The sequence below is a fragment of the Medicago sativa genome, chromosome 4 (genome assembly GCF_051527215.1).
Source record: "Medicago sativa cultivar Bolivia chromosome 4, Bolivia_mono, whole genome shotgun sequence".
In the NCBI taxonomy this organism is placed as follows: domain Eukaryota; kingdom Viridiplantae; phylum Streptophyta; class Magnoliopsida; order Fabales; family Fabaceae; genus Medicago; species Medicago sativa.
The window spans coordinates 70,164,948-70,190,316 of NC_140752.1; the positions used below are offsets into that span (position 1 = coordinate 70,164,948).

The window sequence follows — 25,369 nt, forward strand, 5'->3', positions numbered from 1 at the left end:
TTAAAGTTTTTTTCATGTTCTTATTTTGATTTGGCGATCATTGAAAAAATTTTAAAAAATTTTTATTTAAAGTGTGCAGGCTTTTCTATGTAATGTCATGTTCTTTAAGGAAAAAAAATTTAAAAAAAAAAAAAAGCAATGCTCGCCATATGAAAATCAGAACATGAAAAAAACTTTAAAAAAATCATGCTCGCCATCTTGTTTGAAGAACTGGCAGAATGTTCAGAGAAAATTGTCTGCACACTTGCAGAGATTGCCGGAAAAATAGCTATGCTCGCCAATTCAACTGAAGAACAAGGGCATTTTGATCAATTGTTTTCAAGTAGGGGCAGACATATCATTTTTTTTTGGTGATAAGGGCAAAAAAAAAATTCCAAAACTTTCCCTCGATTATTTTTGGATTAGAATAAGTAGTGGTGGTCAATATCTATTTGGTTTGGATCTAACTCTAATCTACACCTTCAACCTCTTGTTAGAAATCGTAGTTGGGTCTAATACAATCTCACAAAATCGGCTTGTCAGGTGAGGATTATCCTTACTTATAAACACGTGTTCATGTCATCCTTTGTCCGATGTGAGAATTTTTAACACACCTCATCACGATCATCACTATTGGGTCTGGTTCTTGGAGATAAATGATAGATGACCTGATAGTGGAAACCTGATAATAGATGCCCAATGGATCTTAAAGAGGTTGTGGTACCATCTTAAAAATTACAAAACCTCACAAAATCAGCTTATAAAGTGAAGATTGTCTCATTTATAAACACATGTACATGTCATCTTTTCTATATGATGTTGTACTTTTTAACACCTATGCTCCAAGAGGTCATTTATCTTCTCCAACCCCCGAGATGGGAGAGCATTCATGTCTTTAGAGAGCTCAATCATAGCGCTTATTGTCTACCTAATTTAAGATAGTGTGCTCATTTTGATTGAATTTTGATAGCTGTTATCCCTCCTCCTTCAATCATTATTCTAGTTGATGATGCAGGGGTACTATTCTGCCTCATTTGATGTCGTGGTTTAATTTCTTTTTCATATATATATATATAACGCACGAAAGTGTTATTTTAATTTTCTCCGATCACATTTCACATGACTTGATTTAAATTCCACATTATATGGTTGATAGAATAAACAAAACTTCCTTCAAAAAAGAATAAACAAAACTTTTTTTGTAAATTTTAATGAGATTGATATTTGATTCTAAGGTGCGTATTTAAATATAATTCTTTATATTATATTTAAAAAAACAACAATGCCAGAGTGCTTCCCTCAAAAAAACAATGCCAGAGGCTGAGTTGGGTAGCGCCAACTTGTGACCCATGTAGGAGCACCAAAGTGATAGAACGTGGCTACGGCTTGTTTGGCTGGTCTGTTAGTTGCAATATGCTGGTTTGCCCGCTCCAAACTAAGAGTTGTGACGGGACATGGGCGAAGGTCTATGTCTCTTGGTCCCTAGACGAGAGGGAACTGCGTGAGGCTAATTTCACAGAGCAGCGAATACCTCTGGCTCCCAACAGTAGAAGGACCATAGGCTGCTGCACTTCCAGACCACTAAGCCCGGTGAGCCTAGCCTTTGAACCATGCCAGAGTGCACTTCCAGACCACAGGCTGCTGCACTTCCAGACCACTAAGCACGGAGTAATATTTTTGTAACAAAAAAAAACAATGCCAGAGTGCTCAATAGTCTGCATCTGCAAATCAGTAGCACATGCGAATGGGGAACTTTCCACGTGATCCATTCAAATGGAATCTATATATTCGGACCATCTGTCTCTGATCTCCTTCATTTCCTTGTCTTCTTTCAATTTAAAATGTTAGATTATTCAAATTTCCTTGTCTTCTTTCAATTTAAAATGTTAGATTATTCAACCTTTTAAATAACTTGATCTAAAGTTACGTTCGATTCAGAGAATAACAATCAGTTCTCAACTTTATGTAAATTTTGTGCGACAGAAAATTACGACCCCCATAAATTCAAAAAGTTTTTGAACACGAGAGATCTGTAGAACAATTACCTAATATTATGACAAGCAGAATCAAATGTGTATCAAAAATAGTGTCCCACGTCCATATTTTTTATAATATATTCAAAAGTTATAATAGTCGAGTTGTGAATAGCTCACGACGTGGTGAAGGACCACCTACAATATGAACAATTAGATTTAAATTGATTTTTTTTTTCTAACACATGAGTGGTATGGTTCGACCGAATAAAGAATAAACGTTTACGCCCAAACCCGGCTTTGAGGGAGTGCAAGGTGTTCAATCAAGTCGGGCCTCCAAAAGCTATGGGCCTCAAAAAAAATTAACTCTAATACCCACTCTCACTTAAATAAAAAATATATGTGTTACTTCTTTACACGTTTGAGTTTTTTCGAGACATTAGTTCTCCTATCTGGACATAAATGTGGTACTATCAAACAACCCCCAATTTGTATAATCACTTAAGCAGTCAATTTGAAAACCTATTTCATTGAAAGAATCACAACAATCATTTCTTTTTCACATAAACCATTCGTTTTTCCCTTTCCCGCAACGGATAAGTGACAAATCCAAACGACGCCGTTAGTAAATTCTACCTCTCTTTCGCTTAATTATTTTTAAATTCGTTTCATGTTTAGAATCCCTTCTGATACTGAATTTTTTAATAAAGTTTAGCTACGCAAAAAAATTGCGTTTTTATTTTATTGGGGGCCTATTTTAAATAGAGAGTCGGGCCTCCTATTACATAGGGACGGCCCTGTTTACGCCTTAACATGTTTGACGCTTGATGGACTATGGAGTGACATGGACGGACCATACATTGTGACCTGTAATATTTGACTTGACCAACTATCAAGATCTCACTCAACATTGTTTTGACTGTTCGAGTCATGCTAGCTCAGCTCGTCCTCATTCAACACTGGTTTGAGTGTTCAAGCTATACCAGCTTAGCTCATCCTCGCTCAACATTGGTTTGACTGTTCAACTCATGTCAGCTTAACTCGTCCTCACTCGACCCTAGTTTGACTATTCAAACCACGCCAGCTCATCTCGTCCTCGCTCAACATTGGTTTGACTGTTCAAGTCATGCCAGCCCAGCTCGTCCTCACTCAACACTGATTTGACTGTTCAAGTAATGCCAGCTCGGCTCATCCTCAGTCAACAATGGTTTAGCTATTCAAGTGGCGTGAACCATGCCAAGCTCGCGCCAAGTTAAGCAGCAAATAAACTTGTCGTGGTCATAGCTTAAGTTATGCATGCTATGAGTTCACGTGTCTTGTACGAATGATCAATGTATCTGAAAAAGCGTCTCAACTTTACGTGCCTTGTACGGTCAAGTTGCAACCTGGTTTACACGTGAACATACTCAAACCAGACAACCAATGAAAGGCTCTGAATCACAAATGGGCTTGAGTAACCATAGAAAGACCCATTAAGTTAACAAATTAAGGACTATAAAAGGGAACACTTAAGAGGCATCAGGAGAGGGAGATTTCTCGTTTGAACAATGCATTTTCATTTAATTCTTAGTGTTCTTGGAGCACCACCTAGGCAGCTCCTTTGAACAACTCGCTTGTTTGTAACTTGTGTTTACATACGTGAACACAAACATATTTTTTTTTTTATGATATGTAATTGTTTATTGTTTTTTTTTGTGGTGGCTGGGGTTCGAACCCCAGACCTTGTATATTTTATGCATTGTCCCTACCAACTGAGATAAACTCACGAGGACTTATGATATGTAATTGATAAGACCTTAAAACATCGTTAATTTGATAATTTAATTATTTAATATTTATCTTTAATTAATTTATCTATAATTTCAAATTAAAGATTAAATTCGTTTAGGAACACGAAACATAAACTCTTGTTGAAAAAAATAGGGACTAAAATTGAAACAAGATATTTAGAGGGGCAAAAAATCAAAGAAAATTTTTAGTGACTAAAATGAAATTTTTCTTTATTTAAAGGGATTAAAAACATATTTAACCTCTTTACCCAAAAAAAAATATTTTAACGATTGTTCCCGATCACTCGTTAAACATTCTAAATTAAAAAAAAAATTATGCATTTATTAAAAAGTCAAATATTTTAATTTTGAACACATTAAATACTTCTCTAAAAAAAATACAATGTATACCCAAATTTTTATATGAACTTACCATTTATTTTTATTTCAATACATTGAATACTTCTCTAAAAAAAAATACATCGAATATTCAAATCTTTATATAAACTTACCATTTATTTTTATTTCAATACATTGAATACTTCTCTAAAAAAAAATACACTGAATACTCAAATTTTTATATAAACTTACCATTTATGTATATATATTTTTTTGACCAAATTTATATTTTTATTTTATTGACAAGAACTTACCATTTATTTTCCTTCAAAAAAAAAATTACCATTTATTTATTTATTTATTTATTTAAGACATTTAAAGAATGTCTAAAATCATATCATATCATATTACATGTATGTCCCTAAATAAAAAAAGAAATTAGATTTACATTATGAGTAAATAGTTTTAGTGAGAAAAAGACAAAAGAAGGCACGGACGGTTTAAGATGAGAGTGGGAATCGAATCAATGAATGACACTGTACACATTATTGATTGATTGAGAGTTTGTTGTTAAATCTATAAACCCCAGCAGCTCACTCACTATCACTACAAACTCTCTCGCTCTCGTCGTCTTCACTCTCTCTCGCTCTCACTCAGGTACACACTCTTTCTCTCTCTAAATTGTTTCCTGTGCGTGTTTTGAATTTGAATACTCATAAAACGTGCATTTGACCGTCTCGATCTTCTCGATTATGCTTCCACATTTACCATCATTCATTCATTTCTCAACTGTTTTTCAGATAGATCTATCTCTAAACACATAACACAACCACAATTTCTGCATGTAGTTTGATTCCATTGATTAAAAGGCAGATTCTCATAGTGTTGTTAGATTTGGGTTTTTCTCTTTTATCGGACTAAAACCCTACCCTTAGTTAGCTTCTTTACTTAATGTCAGTTACTTTGTTTCAGATCTTAATTCATCTCTGCTTCATTTCATGTTTCTTTCATGCACATGCAGTCATTTTCTAATCTCAAACTGTTACAACTAATTAAGCGATTCTTTCACACTAGCTTTTCAATTATCAATTAATCTCTCTTTACAAGTTTAGTTAAGGGTCTGTTTGTTACTGATTAAATTTAAGTTATTTTGACGCTCTATAATTTAGAGATTTAAAAAAAAATATTAGAATCTATTTTGTGTTTATTTATCGTGATAAAAATCATTTGTTTTCAAAAAATAATTTAGTTTACATTGAATTGTAATTATTTTCTCTCTCTTCTTACAAAAAATCTATTTTTTTGAAAAGTTACTCTTATCAAAGCTGTTTTTAGATTATGATTTTTTTTTTCTTCAAAAAGCTATATGTATTACTCTTAAAAGTAATTTTTGTTTCTTATAAAAGCTATAGCAAACTGCCTCTAATTTGGTCAAGTCCAAAATCATTTATTGGTTTTAGTTTGTGAAATAGTTAGTTATTGTTGTTTTGAATCTTCTCATTCACTGGTTTCTGACACACTGTTTTTGTTTAACTATATTGATTTAATTCACTTTTTGATTGGCTTTGTTGTTTTAGAAGTGTGTTGTATAGCCAAGGTTTAAACAAAACTGTTAGGTCAGTCAGAGATGTCAATATTTATAATTTATATATGTATCTGATCTGCATGCAATTTTCTGCAATTTTATGAAATGTGACCACTAGTGTGAATAATTAACTCTTTAAGAGCTGTAGTTGTGAAATTTCAAAGGATTTACATTTGTTTTTCTTTGTTGCAGTAAGAGAAGAGTTTTATAATCTGAGCAATGTCGGATCTTGAGGCTCCCCTGCGCCCTAAGAGGAAGAAGATTTGGGTTGACTATTTTGTTCAGTTTCGATGGATCCTTGTTATTTTTGTGGTTCTTCCCATTTCCTTCACACTTTATTTTCTCACATACCTTGGTGATGTGAGATCTGAGTGGAAGTCCTTCAAGACGCGGCAGAAGGAACACGATGCCAATGTTGAGAAGGTTGTTAAACGTCTCAAACAGAGGAATCCCTCAAAGGATGGCCTTGTCTGCACCGCTCGTAAGCCGTGGATCGCTGTTGGGATGAGAAATGTTGACTATAAGAGGGCTCGTCATTTTGAAGTTGATCTTTCTGCTTTCAGGAACGTTCTCAATATCGACAAAGAGAGAATGATTGCTAGGGTAGAGCCCCTTGTCAACATGGGGCAGATTACCAGGGTGACTGTGCCTATGAATCTTGCACTTGCTGTGGTTGCTGAGCTGGACGATCTTACCGTTGGTGGCCTCATAAATGGTTACGGGATAGAAGGAAGTTCCCACAAATATGGCCTCTTTTCCGATACTGTTGTGGCCTTCGAAATTGTTCTGGCAGATGGTTCTCTTGTTAAAGCCACCAAGGACAATGAGTACTCTGATCTATTTTACGCTATTCCGTGGTCTCAGGGAACACTTGGGCTTCTTGTTGCTGCCGAGATCAAGCTTATACCCATTAAGGAGTACATGAAGTTAACCTATAAACCAGTTGTTGGTACCCTGAAAGATATTGCACAGGCATATGCTGATTCTTTTGCTCCCAGAGATGGGGACCAGGACAATGATGAGAAGGTTCCCGACTTCGTTGAAACTATGATTTATTCGCCAACACGAGCTGTGTGCATGACAGGGAGGTATGCTTCGAAAGAAGAGGCCAAGAAGAAGGGGAATAAGATAAACAGTGTAGGATGGTGGTACAAAACCTGGTTCTACCAACATGCAGAGACAGCACTCAAGAAGGGACTGTTTGTAGAATACATTCCCACCAGAGAATATTATCACAGGCACACAAGATGTTTGTATTGGGAGGGAAAGCTTATCCTCCCATTTGCTGATCAATGGTGGTTTAGGTTTCTGTTTGGCTGGTTGATGCCCCCCAAGGTTTCTCTGCTCAAGGCAACTCAAGGTGAAGCTATTAGAAACTATTACCATGAAATGCATGTTATCCAGGACATACTTGTTCCATTGTACAAGGTGGGAGATGCACTAGAATGGGTTGACCGTGAAATGGAGGTACACTTTTTCATTCACTAACCTTAATAATGCTTTAGTTAGTTTAATTTTTTCAGACTGTTTCATTCAGGGTGAGGTGGTAAGCCATTTAAAGTTTAAGTTTCAATCACAAGAAACTAAACTTGGGGCTGAGCTTTCATGTGGTTATTTTATTTCACAAACAAAGCCCATTTCCTTTGTCTGTTAAGATCTATAGTAATTGGTTTCTCAACTTGTTTTTCACCTTTGAAGTTTACTGCTTCTTCAAAAAACTTGTCTTGAGTAAATCTAATTTTTTGAAAACGTTGCTCTCTATTTTATATCAATTCAAGCTGATATGTCAGGAAGTTGTCATGTATGATTCAGTTGTTGCTATCATATGTTTTCTATTTTACATTATTGATTTTCATAACAGATCTACCCCCTTTGGCTCTGTCCACACAAATTGTACAAGTTGCCAGTCAAAACTATGGTTTACCCGGAAGCAGGCTTTGAGCTGCAACGCAGGCAGGGAGACACACAAGATGCTCAAATGTTCACAGACGTTGGAGTTTACTATGCACCAGGTCCTGTGTTAAGGGGTGAGGTGTTTGATGGTGCAGATGCTGTGCGTAGATTGGAGAACTGGATGATTGAAAATCATTGTTTTCAGCCACAGTACGCTGTGTCTGAACTGAATGAGAAAAGCTTCTGGAGGATGTTTGATGCTGGTCTATATGAGCATTGTAGGAGGAAGTATGGAGCTGTTGGGACCTTCATGAGTGTGTACTACAAATCAAAGAAGGGCAGGAAAACCGAGAAGGAGGTGCGTGAAGCTGAGCAAGCCCACCTTGAAACTGCATATGCAGAAGTTGATCAACCAGCAGACTGATTTGAAATTCTGATTTATCTGATGGTAGAATTTGTTGTACCTTGTTGTTTCTGAATTTATTGTTTTGTCTTTGAATTTTCAGATCTTTAGCTTCAGATCGGCCTAGTTGCTGATACTGTTTTTGAGTTTCCAGTGTCTTTTATTAATTATGTGGACCTAACATGGTGATTTTAACCGTTTGAGACTGATATGGCTATGTCTACTGAACAAGTTATTTGCCTTGCCTTAAACCTCAAAAAAAAAATTTGCCTTAAAATACAATGCATATCCCCATGTTTGGATGGATGGACACAGGTTTAGGCTTGGTTCCAAACGATCCTTTGCCAGAAAGGAACTTTATAGATGCCTTGGGTTCAACTAAACATGCACAGTTGAACCCGGAACACATGGATCTGTAATAACATGCTTCAGACCTCCATGTGTCAAATGATTCTAGTCCCTAAAACGTATGAATTGATTGCCTAAATGTATATAAGGATTTATTTCATACACTGTCAGTGCAAAGTTTTTTTACACTTCTGAGTCAATACTGTATGCCGGTAAGATCACATAAAACATTTGATCTTTATCATAATCACTTTTAAACTTTTACACACGGATAGTGGATGAAAATTAAATTTTATGTAAATTGTGTTTACTATCATTGGCCAAGCTGAATTGTGATGTATATAATTCATTGAGTGAACTGCATAAGATTTAATTTTAGTGGTTTCTGAATTGAAATTATAACGTGACTTGTCTGTGTAATGTTGGGTCAAAAGATCCCCTCTCTTCGGATTACACTTGGGCGACCTCAACTCATTCAAATTCTTCTCTAAAAAACTCATTCAAAATCAATTTAAAACCAAAAACACACTCATGTAACAAGTATCTAAAAGACAAACATAGTCATAAATCATAATAGGCTTTGTATAATATACACTGCTAAATTGGTGTTGCACCACGTGTTTATTTTTCACCATTGGGTTAACAACTATTTCAATTTTAATAGTGAGCTTTATTAATCTAATGGTTAAAATGACATTATGCATGGTGTAAGCCTTGTCTTTTTTATGCACCGTAGAGTTGGTAGTCATAATATTAAGGCAAAAGGCTAAGCATTTGTGGGGTTTTCATAGCCATTGTGCGTTTTGAATTAGCTTATTTTATATTAAAACAATTTATAGTTGCACCGACAGGCTACATGGCATAAAAAGCCCATATACCTACTAACTAAACAAAATGACGGCTTCTTTTCCCACTTTATGAGTTTCTAGCGCCTTATGCAGTTTGAATTATATAATTTGAACGACATAAACATTCAATAAAAACCTTTAAAAATATGTTGAAATATTTCGAATTTTAAAATTCAAATAAGATGCGCGAAAAACTCATAAGATGAGAAAAACAAGGGCAAAACAAAATTGTTTTCATCCCACTGTGAGTCACTAACTAGGTTCTAAAAGGATTTTGAACCATTCTAAAAGGATACCTTTCATGTAGATCTCACAAGGATTGGTATGGAGAATGGATTGTGTATTTTAAGAGTGTGTTTGGATGGTGGATAATGAAATGGAGAGCTTATTTTATTTTTTGAAATTATTGACATTGTAAAATATTTCTTACCATCTCGGTCTTGTCTCTTTGTGACATGATGATCAACAACGCAACCTCAATCTTTGGAGCTTCTGCACACTTTTGTTGAATCGATATTGCTTGCATTTTTACCTTGTACAACCTGAAAACCATTGTCTAAGGTAAATTTATGGATATCTCACTTGGTACCATGATGTTTGCCTAATGTGTGGTAGACATAATAAGTTAAAGATGAAGAAACTTCAACAAGTTCTCTACGAACAAACTCTAATTTTTACCCTTTACCTAGTCTTTTTTCTTGAACAATAAACTCAATGTTTTAACTACATAAGGTGTTTTCCAACCCTATCATTTATCCCAAAAGATCTCAATCATTAGCCTTTGATTTCTTAAGCAATATAGAGTACTCAAACACACACACACACACACACAGTCTTGGTCTCCCTTTTTTTTTTTTACAATTATAAACAATGCGAGACTTCTCAAACACATATATTTTCACCTAACACTAACATCATCCAAAAAATGGATAGCACTTGGGTGATATTAGCCAACCACAATATCACAATGACTTTCTTTTTTCTCTCTCACAAGAATGTTTTGTTTTTTTGTACACTTGTGACATTGTGGTTGACCAATGTCACCAACCACAATGACACCCAAATGCTACCCAAAAAAATTAAGTGTCTTGGGATTTTGATTTGCGATCCTCTCAACCTATCAGGTTGAAATCCTTTCAATGTCAATTTTTGCATGCTAATCTATCTAGATTTTTGATCTGACTTTAAATGAATGATATGATGGTAAATGGTGTGATTGATATTTTAAATTAGTCGATCTTTTGTATACCGAATTTAAAAAAACATTGTCATAAATCATTGTAAATTGAACCCTATTCTTTTCACGAGTCTTTTGTTAATACGAATACGTACTTAAATCTCCACATGGTCAATATCATAATAAATAGTGTTTTGAAGAAAACGGAAAAGCATGAAGAGGCTGACTACCAAAAGCATGTACGAAAATTAGAGAAGACCATCATTATCAAGTGAACCGTGTAGGCTCCCACGTTCTAACTTCCGACCCACGTGCGCAAAATAACAACAAGATTAATGCATGACTTTAAATAAAAATAATGTTCCGTCATAGTATTGTTTTTAGAGAATTTTGATGTACAATTTTTTTATCCCTCTAGGAAGAAAAAACCTTTTTTATTTTTATAATTTCGGATGGGAGGAAATACAGCTTTCTTTGTTTTTTTAAGAGATGAATTAACCGTAAAAATCACACACACTAAGTATCAAGAATTGCGGGTTTGAATATGCACTACATATCAAATGATTTTATAATTTTTTACTATTTGAGTTTGTTGGAACACTAGTTAATTCTAGTGAAGAAAATTGGAAAGAAAAACATTATGAAAAAACTAGTGTGTGGGTGTGACTTAAAAATGTCCCACATTGAAGGGTCACCCCAACTAGTAAGTGTTTATATATGGGAAAAGTGACCTCTAAGGGTGTGCCCTTGGGGTACCCAATTTTGTGAACGGGTGAACGCTTAAAAAAATTGATATATATTTTTTTGTCACTTTAAAATGTTAAATTAATTAATTAATTAATTAATTTTTCATTATACGAAAGCGTTACGCGTAACAAATTGATGTGTTACATTCCGACCCGATCCAAACCCGTATCCAGAAGCTTCCGGATATTTCCAATTAAGAAAACACGTTTGCTTGAGGATTAAGCAAACTTAATCCCCAAGTCACGCGTAAAACGCGTTTGCTTAAGGATTAAGCAAACTTAATCCCCAAGTAACTCTGCCTATAAAAGGAGAGCTCGCCCCACTCATTCTTCACACCAAAATCTCACAGTTGATGCTTCCTGTGCGGTTTTCTCTCTTCTTCCTTTCGATTTTAACAAATCGTTCTTCTTCTTCTACTCCTTTCTGTCCCTTCGGTATTAAGAGTGTTCTTAAGACCATAGTCCCTTGGTCTTAGGTTCATATTCCCTTCGATAATATATGATTCTTCGGAATATAGAGTGCTATTAAGATCATATTAAAGAATGATCTTAACAGTATATATATTATTTTAATAATTTTAAGGAGAAATGGTGGTATCACCATATTTGAGTGGTCGTAGTGCCATATTCATGTTTTGGAGAAGTTAGAATGGTGGTAACACCATATTTGAGTGGTCTCAGCACCATAATAGAATGGTAATAATACCATATTAATTTGAACGGTTTCGAATAGAGCGGTTACGTACCGTATCGAGTGGCTTCGATCAAACGATTGAGCCATATTTTGAGGGTGTAATTCTCGAACGATTTATCTACAGTGCAGTAGTTAATCGAACAGTTGTAGCTGGGCTTGTTTTATCCTGGAGGCGGCGTGGTTGATAGTCTACCTTGCACAACTTTGGGTAGTGCCACGAAACGTCTTAAAGAGAGCGACCTGGTCGTGACTCAACCTAGTAACAACTTCGGTAGATGATAGAATTTGGAGATTCAAATTTAACAGTTTGGAAATCCAAAAACAACAATTTTAAGACGTTTCTATATTCTATGTCTACCGAAGAAGTTACATATTGAGGTTAAGTTGTCCCTAAATACATTAAGGATAAATCAAGCTATAGATTTACATCTTTCGAATGAAACGATGAAGTGATTGTTGTTTCAATCAACAACACTAAAAAATTATTTGATGAAAACAATAATTTGTTACAAAACAAATTATTAGTTACTAAAAATTTATTTGATGAAAACAATAATTTGTTACAAAACAAATTATTAGTTACTGAACCAAAAAGTCCCAACAAATTTTCCCAAGTGTTTTACGCTGCTACTTTTTGTGTCAAGGGAATGATAATTGGACAATATCATTTGAAATAAGCTTACGGTTTTAAATCATGCGTGTTGTTTTAGGAATTGTCATTACACTTTACTTGAAAAACAGTATTGAGAAAATTATGTTTATAATTCAAGGATAAGTGCAGCAACTTGTTGGAATATTATGTACTAGTGATGAATCATAGATCCATCGAGCCACAAATCTCCAAATCTATAATCGTGCAATAAAGGAAAATAAATGGAATTGTGAAAATTCTACTTTATGTATAAGAAAGAATCTGAATTTCAGATTTCTATTGAATAAGACTGAGTTGACTCAGACTTAAAGAAAGACTTGTGTACCATGCACTCTTGTGGAAAAAGATTGCACTTTGATGGTATGTTAAAAATTAAATTCTCCTTTTATGTTATTAGTTGTGTGATTTTAATATTTGACATATCAAAATTGATCACGAACAAGTGTTTAATTTTAAACTTGAGTAACTTGGACTTAATTCCAAAGTTATATAATTAAACAATTTTATTTATTGCAGTCAAGATATATGAATCAAAAGTTCATATAAATTAGAATTTAGAGGATATGAATCTCTAAACATAATGATATGTGTTAATTTGATGACACATAAATTAGAAATGATAAAATGATATTTTTATCATATTTATTGATGACTGTGAACTTTGGAAAAATAAAATTGATATGCTTGAATGTTCAATTTTTTATAACGAAAATTGAAATTTATAGAGTACCCAAGTCTAAGAACAAAAATTCTAATTAAGAAATTTTTGAAGAAAAGACAATCCAACTTGTCTTATTTTGAACTTGGGATTGTCTGGACTATATTTAGATCCTGGACCCCAAGAGAGTTGAACTCACTAGTAGAGCCTATGAATATGTATTCATCGGGTATGCGATAAATAACGAAACATATAGGTTTTATGACCTAAATGTTAAAGTGATCATAGAATTTAAAAGATGTCGAATTCTATGTAAATATTTACCCCTTTAACTAAAGAATAGTGGGGCCACTAGTGGGGGCTCTAATGGGAGCACGACATTAGTGGGGGTAAATTAAATTTCCCTTTTAAAAAATTAAGAACTAGTGGGGGCACTAAATCTGATCACATTCATGTTATCAGAAATAGTTATGAAACAATTATGAAAACATCGTACGAGATGTTATAGAACCTCAAGGAGGTAAGAAAGCTAAAATTGCTAAAGAGTATGAACTTGGTTTATACTTTGGAAGAAGATTCATTAAGCCTTAAAGAAGTTATATCCTCATTGGATGCTGAATTATGGCAAAAGCAATAAACGATGAAATGAATTTTCTAGAGTCTAACAAAACATGAAACTTGGTTGACTTGTCTCATAGTTGCAAAACCAATCGGTTGTATTTGGTTTTTTGGGAAAAAAAGAACTAAAACCTGATGGTACGGTTGATGAATACAAGGCTTTCCTTGTAGTCAAAGGTTTTAAACAAAGCGGAAAAAAAAATTAGACTTCTTCGACATTCATTCACCAGTCACGAAAATCATATCCATAAGAGTACTAGTCCCTTTAGCCGCCATTTATAACTCGATAGTACTCCAAATGGATGTGAAAGTTGCCTTTTTATGGTGAACTAGAAGAACAAGTCTATATGGAACAACCTGAAAATTTTTGCAATTCATGGACAAGAAAACAAGGTCTGTAAGTTAGATAATTATTTGAATGGTCTAAAATAAACTCCTGAGGAATGGCATGAAAAATTTGACATTCTAATGTTATCGAATGAGTATAAAGTGAATGAAAGTGACAAATAATATTTGCACGATCATATGTCTCTATGAAGACGACTTGCTCATATTTGATTTAAAGATTCATGTTATGAATTATGTGAAATCATTGTTTATCAACAACATTGATAAGAAAGACCTAAACAAAAAAAAAATTGAAGTAATTCTTGGTTTCAAGATTACTAGATCAGAAAAGATAACTTTTTTGATAAATCTCACAAAGTTGAGAAGATCTTAAAGAAATGTAATTATTTCACCGTAAACTTGCAATCACATATTATGATCCAAGTGTAAGAACACTTGAGATGGATTTAGAAAAACAGAATATACGAGCATCATAGGCAGCACTTAGGTATGCCACTGAATGTATTAGATCCGACATTGTCGATGTCGTGAAACTCTTGTGCAAGTTTACTAGTAGACGGATGGAAAGCATTGCCATGCTATAGAAAGAGTCATGAGAAGACTATGACTCTAAGATTACTTCACTAGGAGTAACATATTGTACTTAAATGGTACAAGATATAAAATAGAACATCTTTAAGATGAATATTTAGCGACTAGTGTTTGCACATTGAGCATCACTAGAGGAGTTGTTTGTTAAAACAAATGATATTGACTCAGTCCACTATGGAATGAATCTGAGAAGAGAACACTAGAGAAAACTAGTGAAGAAGCAAGTTGGCTAAGATTCTTGCTAGCTGAAATCCCTTCATGGGAAAAACCGTTACCTGCTGTGTTAATTCATTGTGATAGTACCGCGGCTATTGCAAAGATTAAGAATCGTTATTACAATGGTAAGAGACGACAGATAAGGCGAAAACATAGCACGATTAGAGAGTGTATCTCTAAATGGAGCGGTTAGAGTTGATTTTGTACGTACGAATGAAAACTTAGCTGATCCTTTGACGAAAGGACTTAATAGAGAGAAAGTCCAAGAAACATCCAGTAGGATGGGACTAATGCCTATAGCCCACAAGTGATGGTAACCCGACCTAGATGACTGGAGATCCCAAGAAATAGGTTCAATGGGTAAAAACAAGTCATGAAGTGGTAGAACATGCTATGAGAGAAAGAATATAGAAAGCATGATCCTGCAGCGAAAGAAGGATGAGGTAATAGTAACTCTTAATGAGATCTATACTCTATGTTGAGTGGGGTACACAGCTACAGGAGTACCCTTGATAGACTCACCTATACGAATGTGGAACTTAGGCCAGTCCTATGGAATTTCAAGGCAGAATTCCTAGAGCACTCGTTAAAACCGGGATACACGTGCAGGGCCTTAAAACGCACGGGCTTTTAGAATACACCTATGAAAAGGTTTGTGTGTGGATTCTATGTCTGAGATAGAGTTCAATGCTGTAAGCAACTCTTGTTAAATCAGAATACCTTCCACTATGCTAAGGTTCAAGTTGTTGGCGACACCTTTGTATATTAGCAAATCTTATGGAAACGTTTTACGTTATTTCTCGAAACCATTTTGAAGTCAAGTGGGGGATTGTTGGAACACTAGTTAATTCTAGTGAAGAAAATTGGAAAGAAAAACACTATGAAAAAACTAGTGTGTGGGTGTGACTTAAAAATGTCCCACATTGAAGGGTCACCCCAACTAGTAAGTGTTTATATATGGGAAAAGTGACCTCTAAGGGTGTGCCCTTGGGGTACCCAATTTTGTGAACGGGTGAACGCTTAAAAAAATTGATATATATTTTTTTGTCACTTTAAAATGTTAAATTAATTAATTAATTAATTAATTTTTCATTATACGAAAGCGTTACGCGTAACAAATTGATGTGTTACATTCCGACCCGATCCAAACCCGTATCCAGAAGCTTCCGGATATTTCCAATTAAGAAAACACGTTTGCTTGAGGATTAAGCAAACTTAATCCCCAAGTCACGCGTAAAACGCGTTTGCTTAAGGATTAAGCAAACTTAATCCCCAAGTAACTCTGCCTATAAAAGGAGAGCTCGCCCCACTCATTCTTCACACCAAAATCTCACAGTTGATGCTTCCTGTGCGGTTTTCTCTCTTCTCCCTTTCGATTTTAACAAATCGTTCTTCTTCTTCTACTCCTTTCTGTCCCTTCGGTATTAAGAGTGTTCTTAAGACCATAGTCCCTTGGTCTTAGGTTCATATTCCCTTCGATAATATATGATTCTTCGGAATATAGAGTGCTATTAAGATCATATTAAAGAATGATCTTAACAGTATATATATTATTTTAATAATTTTAAGGAGAAATGGTGGTATCACCATATTTGAGTGGTCGTAGTGCCATATTCATGTTTTGGAGAAGTTAGAATGGTGGTAACACCATATTTGAGTGGTCTCAGCACCATAATAGAATGGTAATAATACCATATTAATTTGAACGGTTTCGAATAGAGCGGTTACGTACCGTATCGAGTGGCTTCGATCAAACGATTGAGCCATATTTTGAGGGTGTAATTCTCGAACGATTTATCTACAGTGCAGTAGTTAATCGAACAGTTGTAGCTGGGCTTGTTTTATCCTGGAGGCGGCGTGGTTGATAGTCTACCTTGCACAACTTTGGGTAGTGCCACGAAACGTCTTAAAGAGAGCGACCTGGTCGTGACTCAACCTAGTAACAACTTCGGTAGATGATAGAATTTGGAGATTCAAATTTAACAGTTTGGAAATCCAAAAACAACAGAGTTGAACTTAGTTGACAATCTAATTTATATTTTTTATCTATCTATTTTTTGAGTTCATTTTGATGGTGTAATAAGCAAGTTATTTATGTGAAAAGGGAGTTGACAATGTGACACTATCTTGGCGAACTTTCATTTACCAAATCATTTTCGTGTCATTGAAATGTATATTAATATTAATCTATATCGCAAAAGTAAACAAATTTGTTGTAACAAATCGTATTTGTTAATTATCACTAAGCAACTTATTTTCATGTCATTTACTCATTTGTGATATAAACATCTCATTTGTTTCATCATCAAAATTTAGCCACTAATATATAGATGAAGAAAAAGTCATAAATTTAAGCGACTGTTAATTTACACTCACTTAAAAACATTAAGGTGTAAATTAGTAAGCTACACTCACTTCTTATATTTTACTAAAACACTCTTTTGTTTCTATTATAATTAAATTTAAATAGAATGGCAGTTTTGTAACTATCTTAAGGAATATCCTTAAAAAAAGAAACAAAGAAGACAATGTCATGCTTAAGGTACAAAACATGTAACAGAGACAAACTTTTAAGGAAACAATATTTTGAATGATGAAAGTGAATGTAAATTAGTGAGGTGGGTGTAAACAATTTGATAAAATTTATAAAAATGAATGTATATAATCAAGTGAGTGTAGGTTGCTAACTTACACCTTATTGTTTTTAGGTGTATGTACCTTGCTAATTTACACCTTAGTGTTTTTAGGCGAGTGTAAATTAGCAGCCCCCTAAATTTAAATATTATAGAATATAAATCTTAGATTTAGAAATATGAGTACTAAAACTATGAATAAAGCAAAAAAGATATTGACAAAGAAGACCAATTTATTTGATTATTATCAATTTTATGAAACATTTTACACATAAATATAAAATTTCAAGAGAGTGTTTGTTCATAACGATTGAAAAAATTCTAGATTTTTTTTTTCAAATATAAAAGAAAATATCTCATATGACGTGGGATAACATGTCATACAATGTGACTAGTTTGGAATGTGACAGTGTCTAAATTTAACAATTTTTTCATAACATTCCACCTCACTAATTTACATTTACTTTCATCATTCCAAAAAGACGATGGAGATGGTAAATTGTCTGAGTTTAACAAAAAAAATTTTAGTTGTTCAAAAAAAAAACAAATTTTTTTTTCTTTCACCTTCTTTGAATTTCAAGAGGTAATCACAAAATTTTCCAATTTTGGACCGTGTTTCCCATTTACTCAAAGATGATGTGGAGTGGAGGTCTACATGCATACTAAGATCTTTGAGTCACAAATGATAATCCACGTAGTCAAAATTCTGAGGCCAAAAATCTAGGTTGAAATTCCCACTAAAACCGTGTCCAATCTTTCTTCATTCCAATTCAATTTCTTCATAACATTCCATTCCATTCCATTCCTCTTCCCACTTCCAACATTCCCAAGCTTTCAAGTTTACATTTTTCAATTAATACCACAAATCCCAATTTCAAAGTATTAATTCAATTCATTCATGTTGTTTAAGCTTAATCATATCCATTGTAATGACCCTTTGTTCATCCTCTTCTCTTCTATCCATATCCATTCATGATTCTTCAACAAGCTTCTCCTACTTTTCACTTCTCTCTTTGTCCCTGCAACAACAATTATGCTTCCAATTCTCTTCTTTCCTTTCCCCTTTCCAAAACCATGAAAAAGCGCTTATTTTCAAATCATTACTCATATCGTAAATTCCGTAGAAAAAAATGGACCCTTTATTCATCTTCAATTCAAAAACAATCTACAACTACTTCCCATCCAAAATTCGCTAATTCTGCTAAAAGGGGTGCAAAAAGTTTTGTTTTTGATGACAGAATTTCAAATTCAAATGATGAACTTGAAGTTGAAGGCGGTGAACGTGAATTGAGGGATTCACAGGTTCAATTGGGTTCAAATTTTACTACTTTTCAAGAGGATCCAATTGTGGATAAGCTTAGAACTCAATTGGGTGTGATTCACCCGATTCCATCGCCTCCTATTAACCGAAACGTTGCTGGTTTGTTTGTGTTTTTTTTCTTTGTTGGTGTTGTTTTTGATAAATTATGGACTTTTAGAAGAAGGAGGAACAAAGTTAGTAGTGAGGATAGTTTTCGCGGTGTGTGGCCGCAAGTGCCTACTAGTTTTTCTCTGTTTTTGGAGAAGGATTTGCAGAGGAAAGAGTCGGTTGAATGGGTGAATATGGTGTTAGGGAAGTTGTGGAAGGTTTATAGAGGTGGACTTGAGAATTGGATTATTGGGTTGCTTCAACCTGTTATTGATGATTTGAAGAAGCCTGATTATGTTGAAAGGGTTGAGATTAAGCAGTTCTCGTTAGGGGATGAACCTTTGTCTGTTAGGAATGTTGAACGTAGGACTTCTCGCCGTGTCAATGATTTACAGTATGTTTTTCTTCTCTGGTATGCTATATTACATTGTTATTGTATGAGTAAACTCTTGACTTGATTGATTGCTATAACTTATGTTATTTTTCTTTGTTTAATGTTATCTGCTGAAAAGGGTTCTTTTTTTCAATGAAGTCATTTTCAAACTGAGGTTTTTCATTTTTATATATGCTCATTGGAATAGTACTCATCAAATTCTCATCCAGGGCTGTTTTAGTTAATGTAATGAGAATTTTAAAATGATGAGAAGACAATGACATGGTATTTCCCTCTTGGTACTCCACTTTTTTGTGGCACGAGGCAAGGGAATAGACTCGCTGTTGGTGTGTTTTGGTGAGCATATCATAGCTTAAGTTAAATGTTTTGTTGGCTATAAAATATTGAAAGAAAAAAAGATCTTTTTGCTTAGTATGCTTCATTTGCACAATTGATGTTTTCGTAACTTTTTTTTATCATATCTTCTGTAGAAAGGATCAGTTTTGGATTTTGGACCATTTTTAGTAATTGTATTTCTGGATTTATATTCCTGAGGTCTGAGGCTATTGTGTGTTTTAGGTTTTTATTATCATGTGCTTAATATACGCAATTTATTTTCCTTGGTTTTATCTAGATACCAGATAGGCCTTAGGTATACTGGAGGTGCTCGCATGCTGTTAAGCCTTTCTCTGAAATTTGGTATTATTCCAATTGTTGTACCTGTTGGTGTTCGAGATTTTGACATTGATGGTGAACTTTGGGTAAAATTGAGATTAATACCAACAGCTCCTTGGGTCGGAGCTGCTTCATGGGCTTTTGTTTCACTTCCAAAGATCAAGTTTGAACTGTCTCCATTTCGTTTGTTCAACTTAATGGGTATGTCAAATGTTTTTAAATTTTATTCCTCTTTTACGATCTGAGTGCTTCTGTAAGCAATTCAACTATGTTGCATTTAAATTTATCTAGTTTTTTATTTTTTATTTTAGTGGAGTGGTGGTGGAAATGGTAACACTCTTGATCACTTGGTTGTAGAAGCTCTAATACAATGTGATGAAACAACTCTCCCAAACTATTGGGTTAAAACTTGGGGATTGTTTCGTATTTAATATAATGTATTTTCCATCTGGTATTTTAATTTTGATAATAGAGTTTTTTTTTTTTTTTTTGATAGGTGAAAGAAACATATGTTACATATCATTTCCTTGCATTTAAAATACATATTTTTGAAGAATATCGAATTCATTGTTGCTGACATTTCTGTTTGTTTCTTCTTTTTTGCATCATTGGGCATGGTCAGCAATTCCAGTTCTCTCGATGTAAGTTTCATTTTTCTTTTTTACTATTATTGCATTTGATGCTTGTGAATCAGTATGTGTGCACTTTTGTAAATGCATATTTAAAATGGTACTAGTATTATTTATAAAGTATTATTAGAACATGCATTCGATGCTAATGCTACTAATTATAGAAATTAGAAAGTAACTGCACTTTGGAAACTTTTGTTACTCCAGATTAAATATTTATTGTGTTAATCGTAAATGGCTATACACTATTTTAAAATTTAAAAGTTGAGTTTTCCTTGTTTCTCTTCATCGTTATGGATTATCTCTAGATTGGCTGTGGAAATTGGTTCTTTTCCTGCACTAACTGTATGTAATTATTCTGGCCTTTTTCTTGTAGGTTTTTGACCAAACTTCTTACAGTAGATTTACCTAGACTATTTGTACGGCCAAACAAAATTGTTTTGGATTTCGAGAAGGGAAAAGCTGTTGGTCCCGTCACTGTTGGTCCTGTCGTTGATGGTGTTAAATCTGGAGAAATGCAAGAAGGAAACATGGATTCTGTTGGTGAACTCTCCGTGACTCTTGTGGATGCTCGAAAGCTTCCTTATTTTTTTGGTAAAATCTATTGTCTTGTATTTGCTTTTAAGTAAATTGCTGTTTTTTTTTTTTTGGATTATTTGTAGTAGATTGGGACTTTCTTTGCTATTTAATAGATTTTCTTTTTGTAGTCTATTTAGTACTTTTATGTTATGTGGACAATGTTATGTGGACACATTTTGTTTTATCCTCTAATATTATTTGGTTCACAAGAACTTCTTTTGTTCTATATATATTAGTATCGATTAACATGGTAGACTCCAAGGTAGTCAGTCTTCAGATGTTAGACTAAAGTTATTAGTATCGATTAACATGGTAGACTCCAAGGTAGTCAGTCTTCAGATGTTAGACTAAAGTTGTATAATTTAATCGTGATTGATTTTTTCTTTTGTACATTATTAATTCATGTGAAGATAAAATTGTAGCATGAATATTCTCTATAGAAGAGGCAGAAGAAAGGAAAAAGGGGAAAAAGTCTAAACTTATAGTTGCATGCTTAAAAGAACTGCTACCTTGAGTAATTTCTCTTCGTTTTGTAATGATTTGTTCGTTTTTATTGGATTCTAAATCATAACTAAAACGTAGTTTTGGTCTTATCTTTCTTTTGTACCCCATTTTGTCTTATATTTGTTTTCTTTGATTACCAGTTTCAGTATTCACAAGAATACCAGTTAGGAAATAATGTGAAATATGTTGCATCATCTGCCCCACTCAATTTTTTTTATTTGCTATTTTTCCAGGCAAGACAGATCCATATGTCATTCTTAGCCTTGGAGATCAAACCATACGCAGCAAAAAGAACAGTCAAACTACTGTCATTGGCGCCCCTGGAATGCCAATTTGGAATCAGGTGTTGTTTTTGAATTTCCTGATTCATCTTTGTTTATACTATTTCCATATTTTCCGTTGTATTCACATGTTCTAGCACTACAGGATTTCCATATGCTTGTTTCCAACCCGAAAAAGCAGAAGTTAAGTATCCAAGTTAAGGACGCTCTGGGATTTGCAGATTTGACTATTGGTACTGGAGAGGTATATATTATGTGTGCAATACCAAAAGTATTTGGGTTTTGGTGATGTTTTATTCCTTGTGATCTCTACTTATTAGTTTAATACTTCATAGTTCATTCACAGTTTACGTGCATAGATAATACAATTAGTTTTTCTCTTTTTTTCTTTTGCTGCTTAGTGTCTTGTATGTCTATGGTCCATAATGCTGCATGCTAATTGCTTAATTTTAATATCTATAACATGTATTTTTGGCCAATTTTTCAAATATTTTCTCGTTAAAAGTCTGGTTTGATGTCTTGTGTCTGACTCATTATTATTGCATGTGGAATCCTTGTCTTAAGCAAAGATGTGCTTATTAGGTTCTCCCTTCCTCCTCTGTTGCTGATTAGCTGTGTTTTCCTTATGAATTGAACAGAGTTAAGCCGAATGAGCCTCACCAGAATTGGTGATCTTAGATGAGTTATATTATTAGTGTTTTTTAAAAAATATAGATGCTTAAATTATTTAATCTTACGGAGGATTCTTTCAAGATTTATTGTATGCCACTACACTGAATGCTTTGGAGTGTATAGGGCATGGTTTTGGACTGTATCGAGTATGAATATGACTTCTTCTAATTCTTTCCTTTGCTTAGTCGCTGAAAGAACTGTGGCCTTTAAAAATAAGAAGCCCAAAGGTAGAATATTTTCTGGCGTGTGCTGGGAACAATGGTGTAGACAGCTTTCAATGTGTAATGAAGGGGTCCTAGTAGGGAAAAAGTTGGATGTTCATGGGAAGGGTGCAGGGGTTTCGGTAAGGGAAGAGAGGGGAAGAGAGTTTTGTGGTGATGTTGGTGGGCCATTGGCTTGGGCGGAGATTGCTTGTTGCAGTCTGAGTATCATTCCTTCTTTTATCCTTTTGCCATTAAATTTGTGTTCCTCTGTTATAAGGAGTTGAGCTCCCTTTTTGCTGCATAACTTTTCGAGAGATTTTTAGTTCCCATCAAAGAGAGTAGTTGACAATTTTCTGTTGTCCTCCTTTAACGTGCTGGGATTTTTAGCGACCATGTTAACTATTTTCATGCCATTTAGATGTAGTATAGTCTTAAAAAATACCACACTTTTCGACCACGGTGGCCCCATTGCAAAACACACAATATTCTGAATGGTGTGAACTTATTTATTTTTACGCGATGTTGTGAGTAGTTATTGCAATGTAAATATTATCTTCCCAATCCCTTGCATCAAAGTAGTGATGTTTGATAATATTGTTGTTATTTATGATTATAAAATTTGTCAGCTGTATTGAGATTTGTTGTTTGCAATTGATTAAGAATGGAGCTATTTTTTCCTGGGTGTATGTTTCTTATTTGATAATGTTTTCAGGTTGATTTGGGATCTCTTCAAGACACTGTACCAACAGACAGAATTGTTGCTTTACAAGGGGGTTGGGGTTTTTTACGAAAGGGCTCGTCTGGGGAGATATTGCTTAGGCTAACATATAAAGCATATGTGGAGGATGAGGAAGATGACAAGACTGAGGAGGATTCCATTGATATAGATGTTTCAGACGATGAGTTGTCTGATATAGAAGAAGCAAATGTCACTGATACGATGGGCGTAAGAGATTCTGCGTACCCGGCAGATAAAGAATCATTTATGGATGTTTTGGCTGCAATAATTGTTAGCGAAGAATTCCAAGGGATAGTAGCATCTGAAACGGGGTTTACCAAAGGTTTGGATAATGGCTCAAATACAGGGTCTAAAGTATCAAAATCTCCTGTTGCCAATGCGGAATCAATTCCTCCTAGTGCTGATAATTCTGAAGGTTCTTCTGGAGGTACCATACTCTTAGAATCTCTAATTTAAGCTGTCTAACATGGACATGTATTATCTGAATGTTTACAAGATTCATGAAGCATCTCATATTCATGACGAAAGTTAAACTTCAATGCAGGGTCGGCCTTATTTTGGCTTGCTGTGATTACTAGCATAGCAGTATTAATTGCTGTCAATATCAGTGGTTCAAGTATCTTCAATCCTTGAGATGGTGTTCTGCTGCATGCAATCTTCATCTTGGTTCAGCTAAAGTAATTCTCACGTCTTCATTGCTTCTTATATTCAACTTTAGTAAGCTCGTTTTTATCTATTATATTGCAATAACCATGCCATAAAGATTTAACAAGGTTTTATGTTCGTTGTTGATTGATTAAGCAACAGTAGTGCATAGACATTGATTTTTCCTTTAGATTATAGATTTTTTTTTCTCATATGGCGTCGGCAACTATCTGATATTCGCCTTGTTGTGCTTGTCCATCTTGAAGCTTCTCTCCATGCGTGGATAACTAATGGAGAGTGTAATGAAATGTAATGAGATAAAGCAGATTGAAATGGAATGGAAAGAATTTACTATTCCCTTGTTAGGCCATATTTATAAGGGTTGTTTCATTCCATATCCACCAAATCGGCGAGCAAAAAAAAAGTGGAGTATTGGATGTAATGAAATGGAATGCATTCCATCATATTCCAATTCATTCTGTCTTATTTTAAACAATCCCAAGGGTGGTGGAACATATCATTGTTATTATTGGTTCCCCGATCCAATCATAGTAAAATAAAGTCTCGTACTCTCAAACACATCGTGAATACTCAGTATATGTACGCCTTAAGAAATAACGTCAGTTTTTGTTACAATATTGTGCACTTCCATTGGATAGTTCAACTGCTTACATGTTATGTTCGTACTTCTTGTGCTCATTTTCCACTAAAAGTTGTTAATTGTGGGCTTTTTCTTTTATCCTGACAGGTTGTGCAGTGGGTTTTAATCAGATCATTTTTCTTTTAGCTACTAGTCTAGTTTAGTATATTTGTATATGCATGAGTACTGCTGTGGAGGAAAGCATCTACTAGCGGCGCGTGATTCTTGGCTTCGATTTGTGAGAGCTACAAATTTTAATTCAGCTTCAACATATATTAATTGTTATATATGCAAATACAAACGATATTGTTTTTTTACCAGGCAATAATAAAATAGAATAACAGGTTTCTTTTACCATTTTACTTGTCTGTGACTTTTTTTGCAACCTTTCCAATATGCGAATAATGATGACTATTTCTTAATTTATCAATGATTGCTGATGGTGTCTGAAGATAAAAAATAACAAGGAAATCAGAATGGTAGTATGTAACCTTATGTCCATGTAACCCTAAGCGATTGTTTAGCACATGTTTGTTTCAATGATGACTCTT

At 34.3% G+C, this 25,369-nt stretch overlaps 2 protein-coding genes and 1 non-coding gene across 4 annotated transcripts; all 3 read left to right on the forward strand.

Moving 5' to 3' along the window:
* The first annotated feature begins 1,298 nt into the window (after positions 1 to 1,298).
* On the forward strand, positions 1,299 to 1,591 carry LOC146931356 (signal recognition particle RNA). The gene has a single exon (XR_015009347.1).
* A 3,074-nt stretch (positions 1,592 to 4,665) lies between these two features.
* DWF1 (cell elongation protein / DWARF1 / DIMINUTO (DIM)) lies at positions 4,666 to 8,451 on the forward strand. 2 transcript variants are annotated; one of them, XM_085702842.1, is made up of 3 exons: positions 4,666 to 5,013; positions 5,838 to 7,112; positions 7,507 to 8,451. In XM_085702842.1, the coding sequence occupies exons 2-3, from the start codon at positions 5,865 to 5,867 to the stop codon at positions 7,960 to 7,962; spliced, it is 1,704 nt and encodes a 567-aa protein (XP_085558968.1). In that variant the 5' UTR covers positions 4,666 to 5,013; positions 5,838 to 5,864; the 3' UTR covers positions 7,963 to 8,451. The 2 variants fall into 2 exon arrangements, with proteins under 2 accessions (XP_085558968.1, XP_085558967.1); XM_085702841.1 differs by having other exon boundaries at positions 4,666 to 4,717.
* A 9,786-nt stretch (positions 8,452 to 18,237) lies between these two features.
* On the forward strand, positions 18,238 to 25,175 carry NTMC2T5.2 (Calcium-dependent lipid-binding (CaLB domain) family protein). The gene is made up of 9 exons (XM_085702843.1): positions 18,238 to 19,272; positions 19,886 to 20,127; positions 20,549 to 20,567; positions 20,932 to 21,149; positions 21,872 to 21,981; positions 22,065 to 22,163; positions 23,507 to 23,960; positions 24,078 to 24,210; positions 24,927 to 25,175. Exons 1-8 carry the CDS (start codon positions 18,443 to 18,445, stop codon positions 24,164 to 24,166), a joined length of 2,061 nt encoding a protein of 686 aa, XP_085558969.1. The 5' UTR covers positions 18,238 to 18,442; the 3' UTR covers positions 24,167 to 24,210; positions 24,927 to 25,175.
* The last annotated feature ends 194 nt before the right edge of the window (positions 25,176 to 25,369 follow it).

Excerpts from the sequence above, each read along its gene's own strand:
- DWF1 (XM_085702842.1), top strand. The coding sequence starts at position 5,865 with ATGTCGGATCTTGAGGCTCCCCTGCGCCCTAAGAGGAAGAAGATTTGG. Across the intron at positions 7,113-7,506 it reads GGGTTGACCGTGAAATGGAG|ATCTACCCCCTTTGGCTCTG; the intron begins GTACACTTTTTC and ends TTTTCATAACAG.
- NTMC2T5.2 (XM_085702843.1), top strand. The coding sequence starts at position 18,443 with ATGATTCTTCAACAAGCTTCTCCTACTTTTCACTTCTCTCTTTGTCCC. Across the intron at positions 19,273-19,885 it reads CGCCGTGTCAATGATTTACA|ATACCAGATAGGCCTTAGGT; the intron begins GTATGTTTTTCT and ends GGTTTTATCTAG. Across the intron at positions 21,150-21,871 it reads AAAGCTTCCTTATTTTTTTG|GCAAGACAGATCCATATGTC; the intron begins GTAAAATCTATT and ends CTATTTTTCCAG.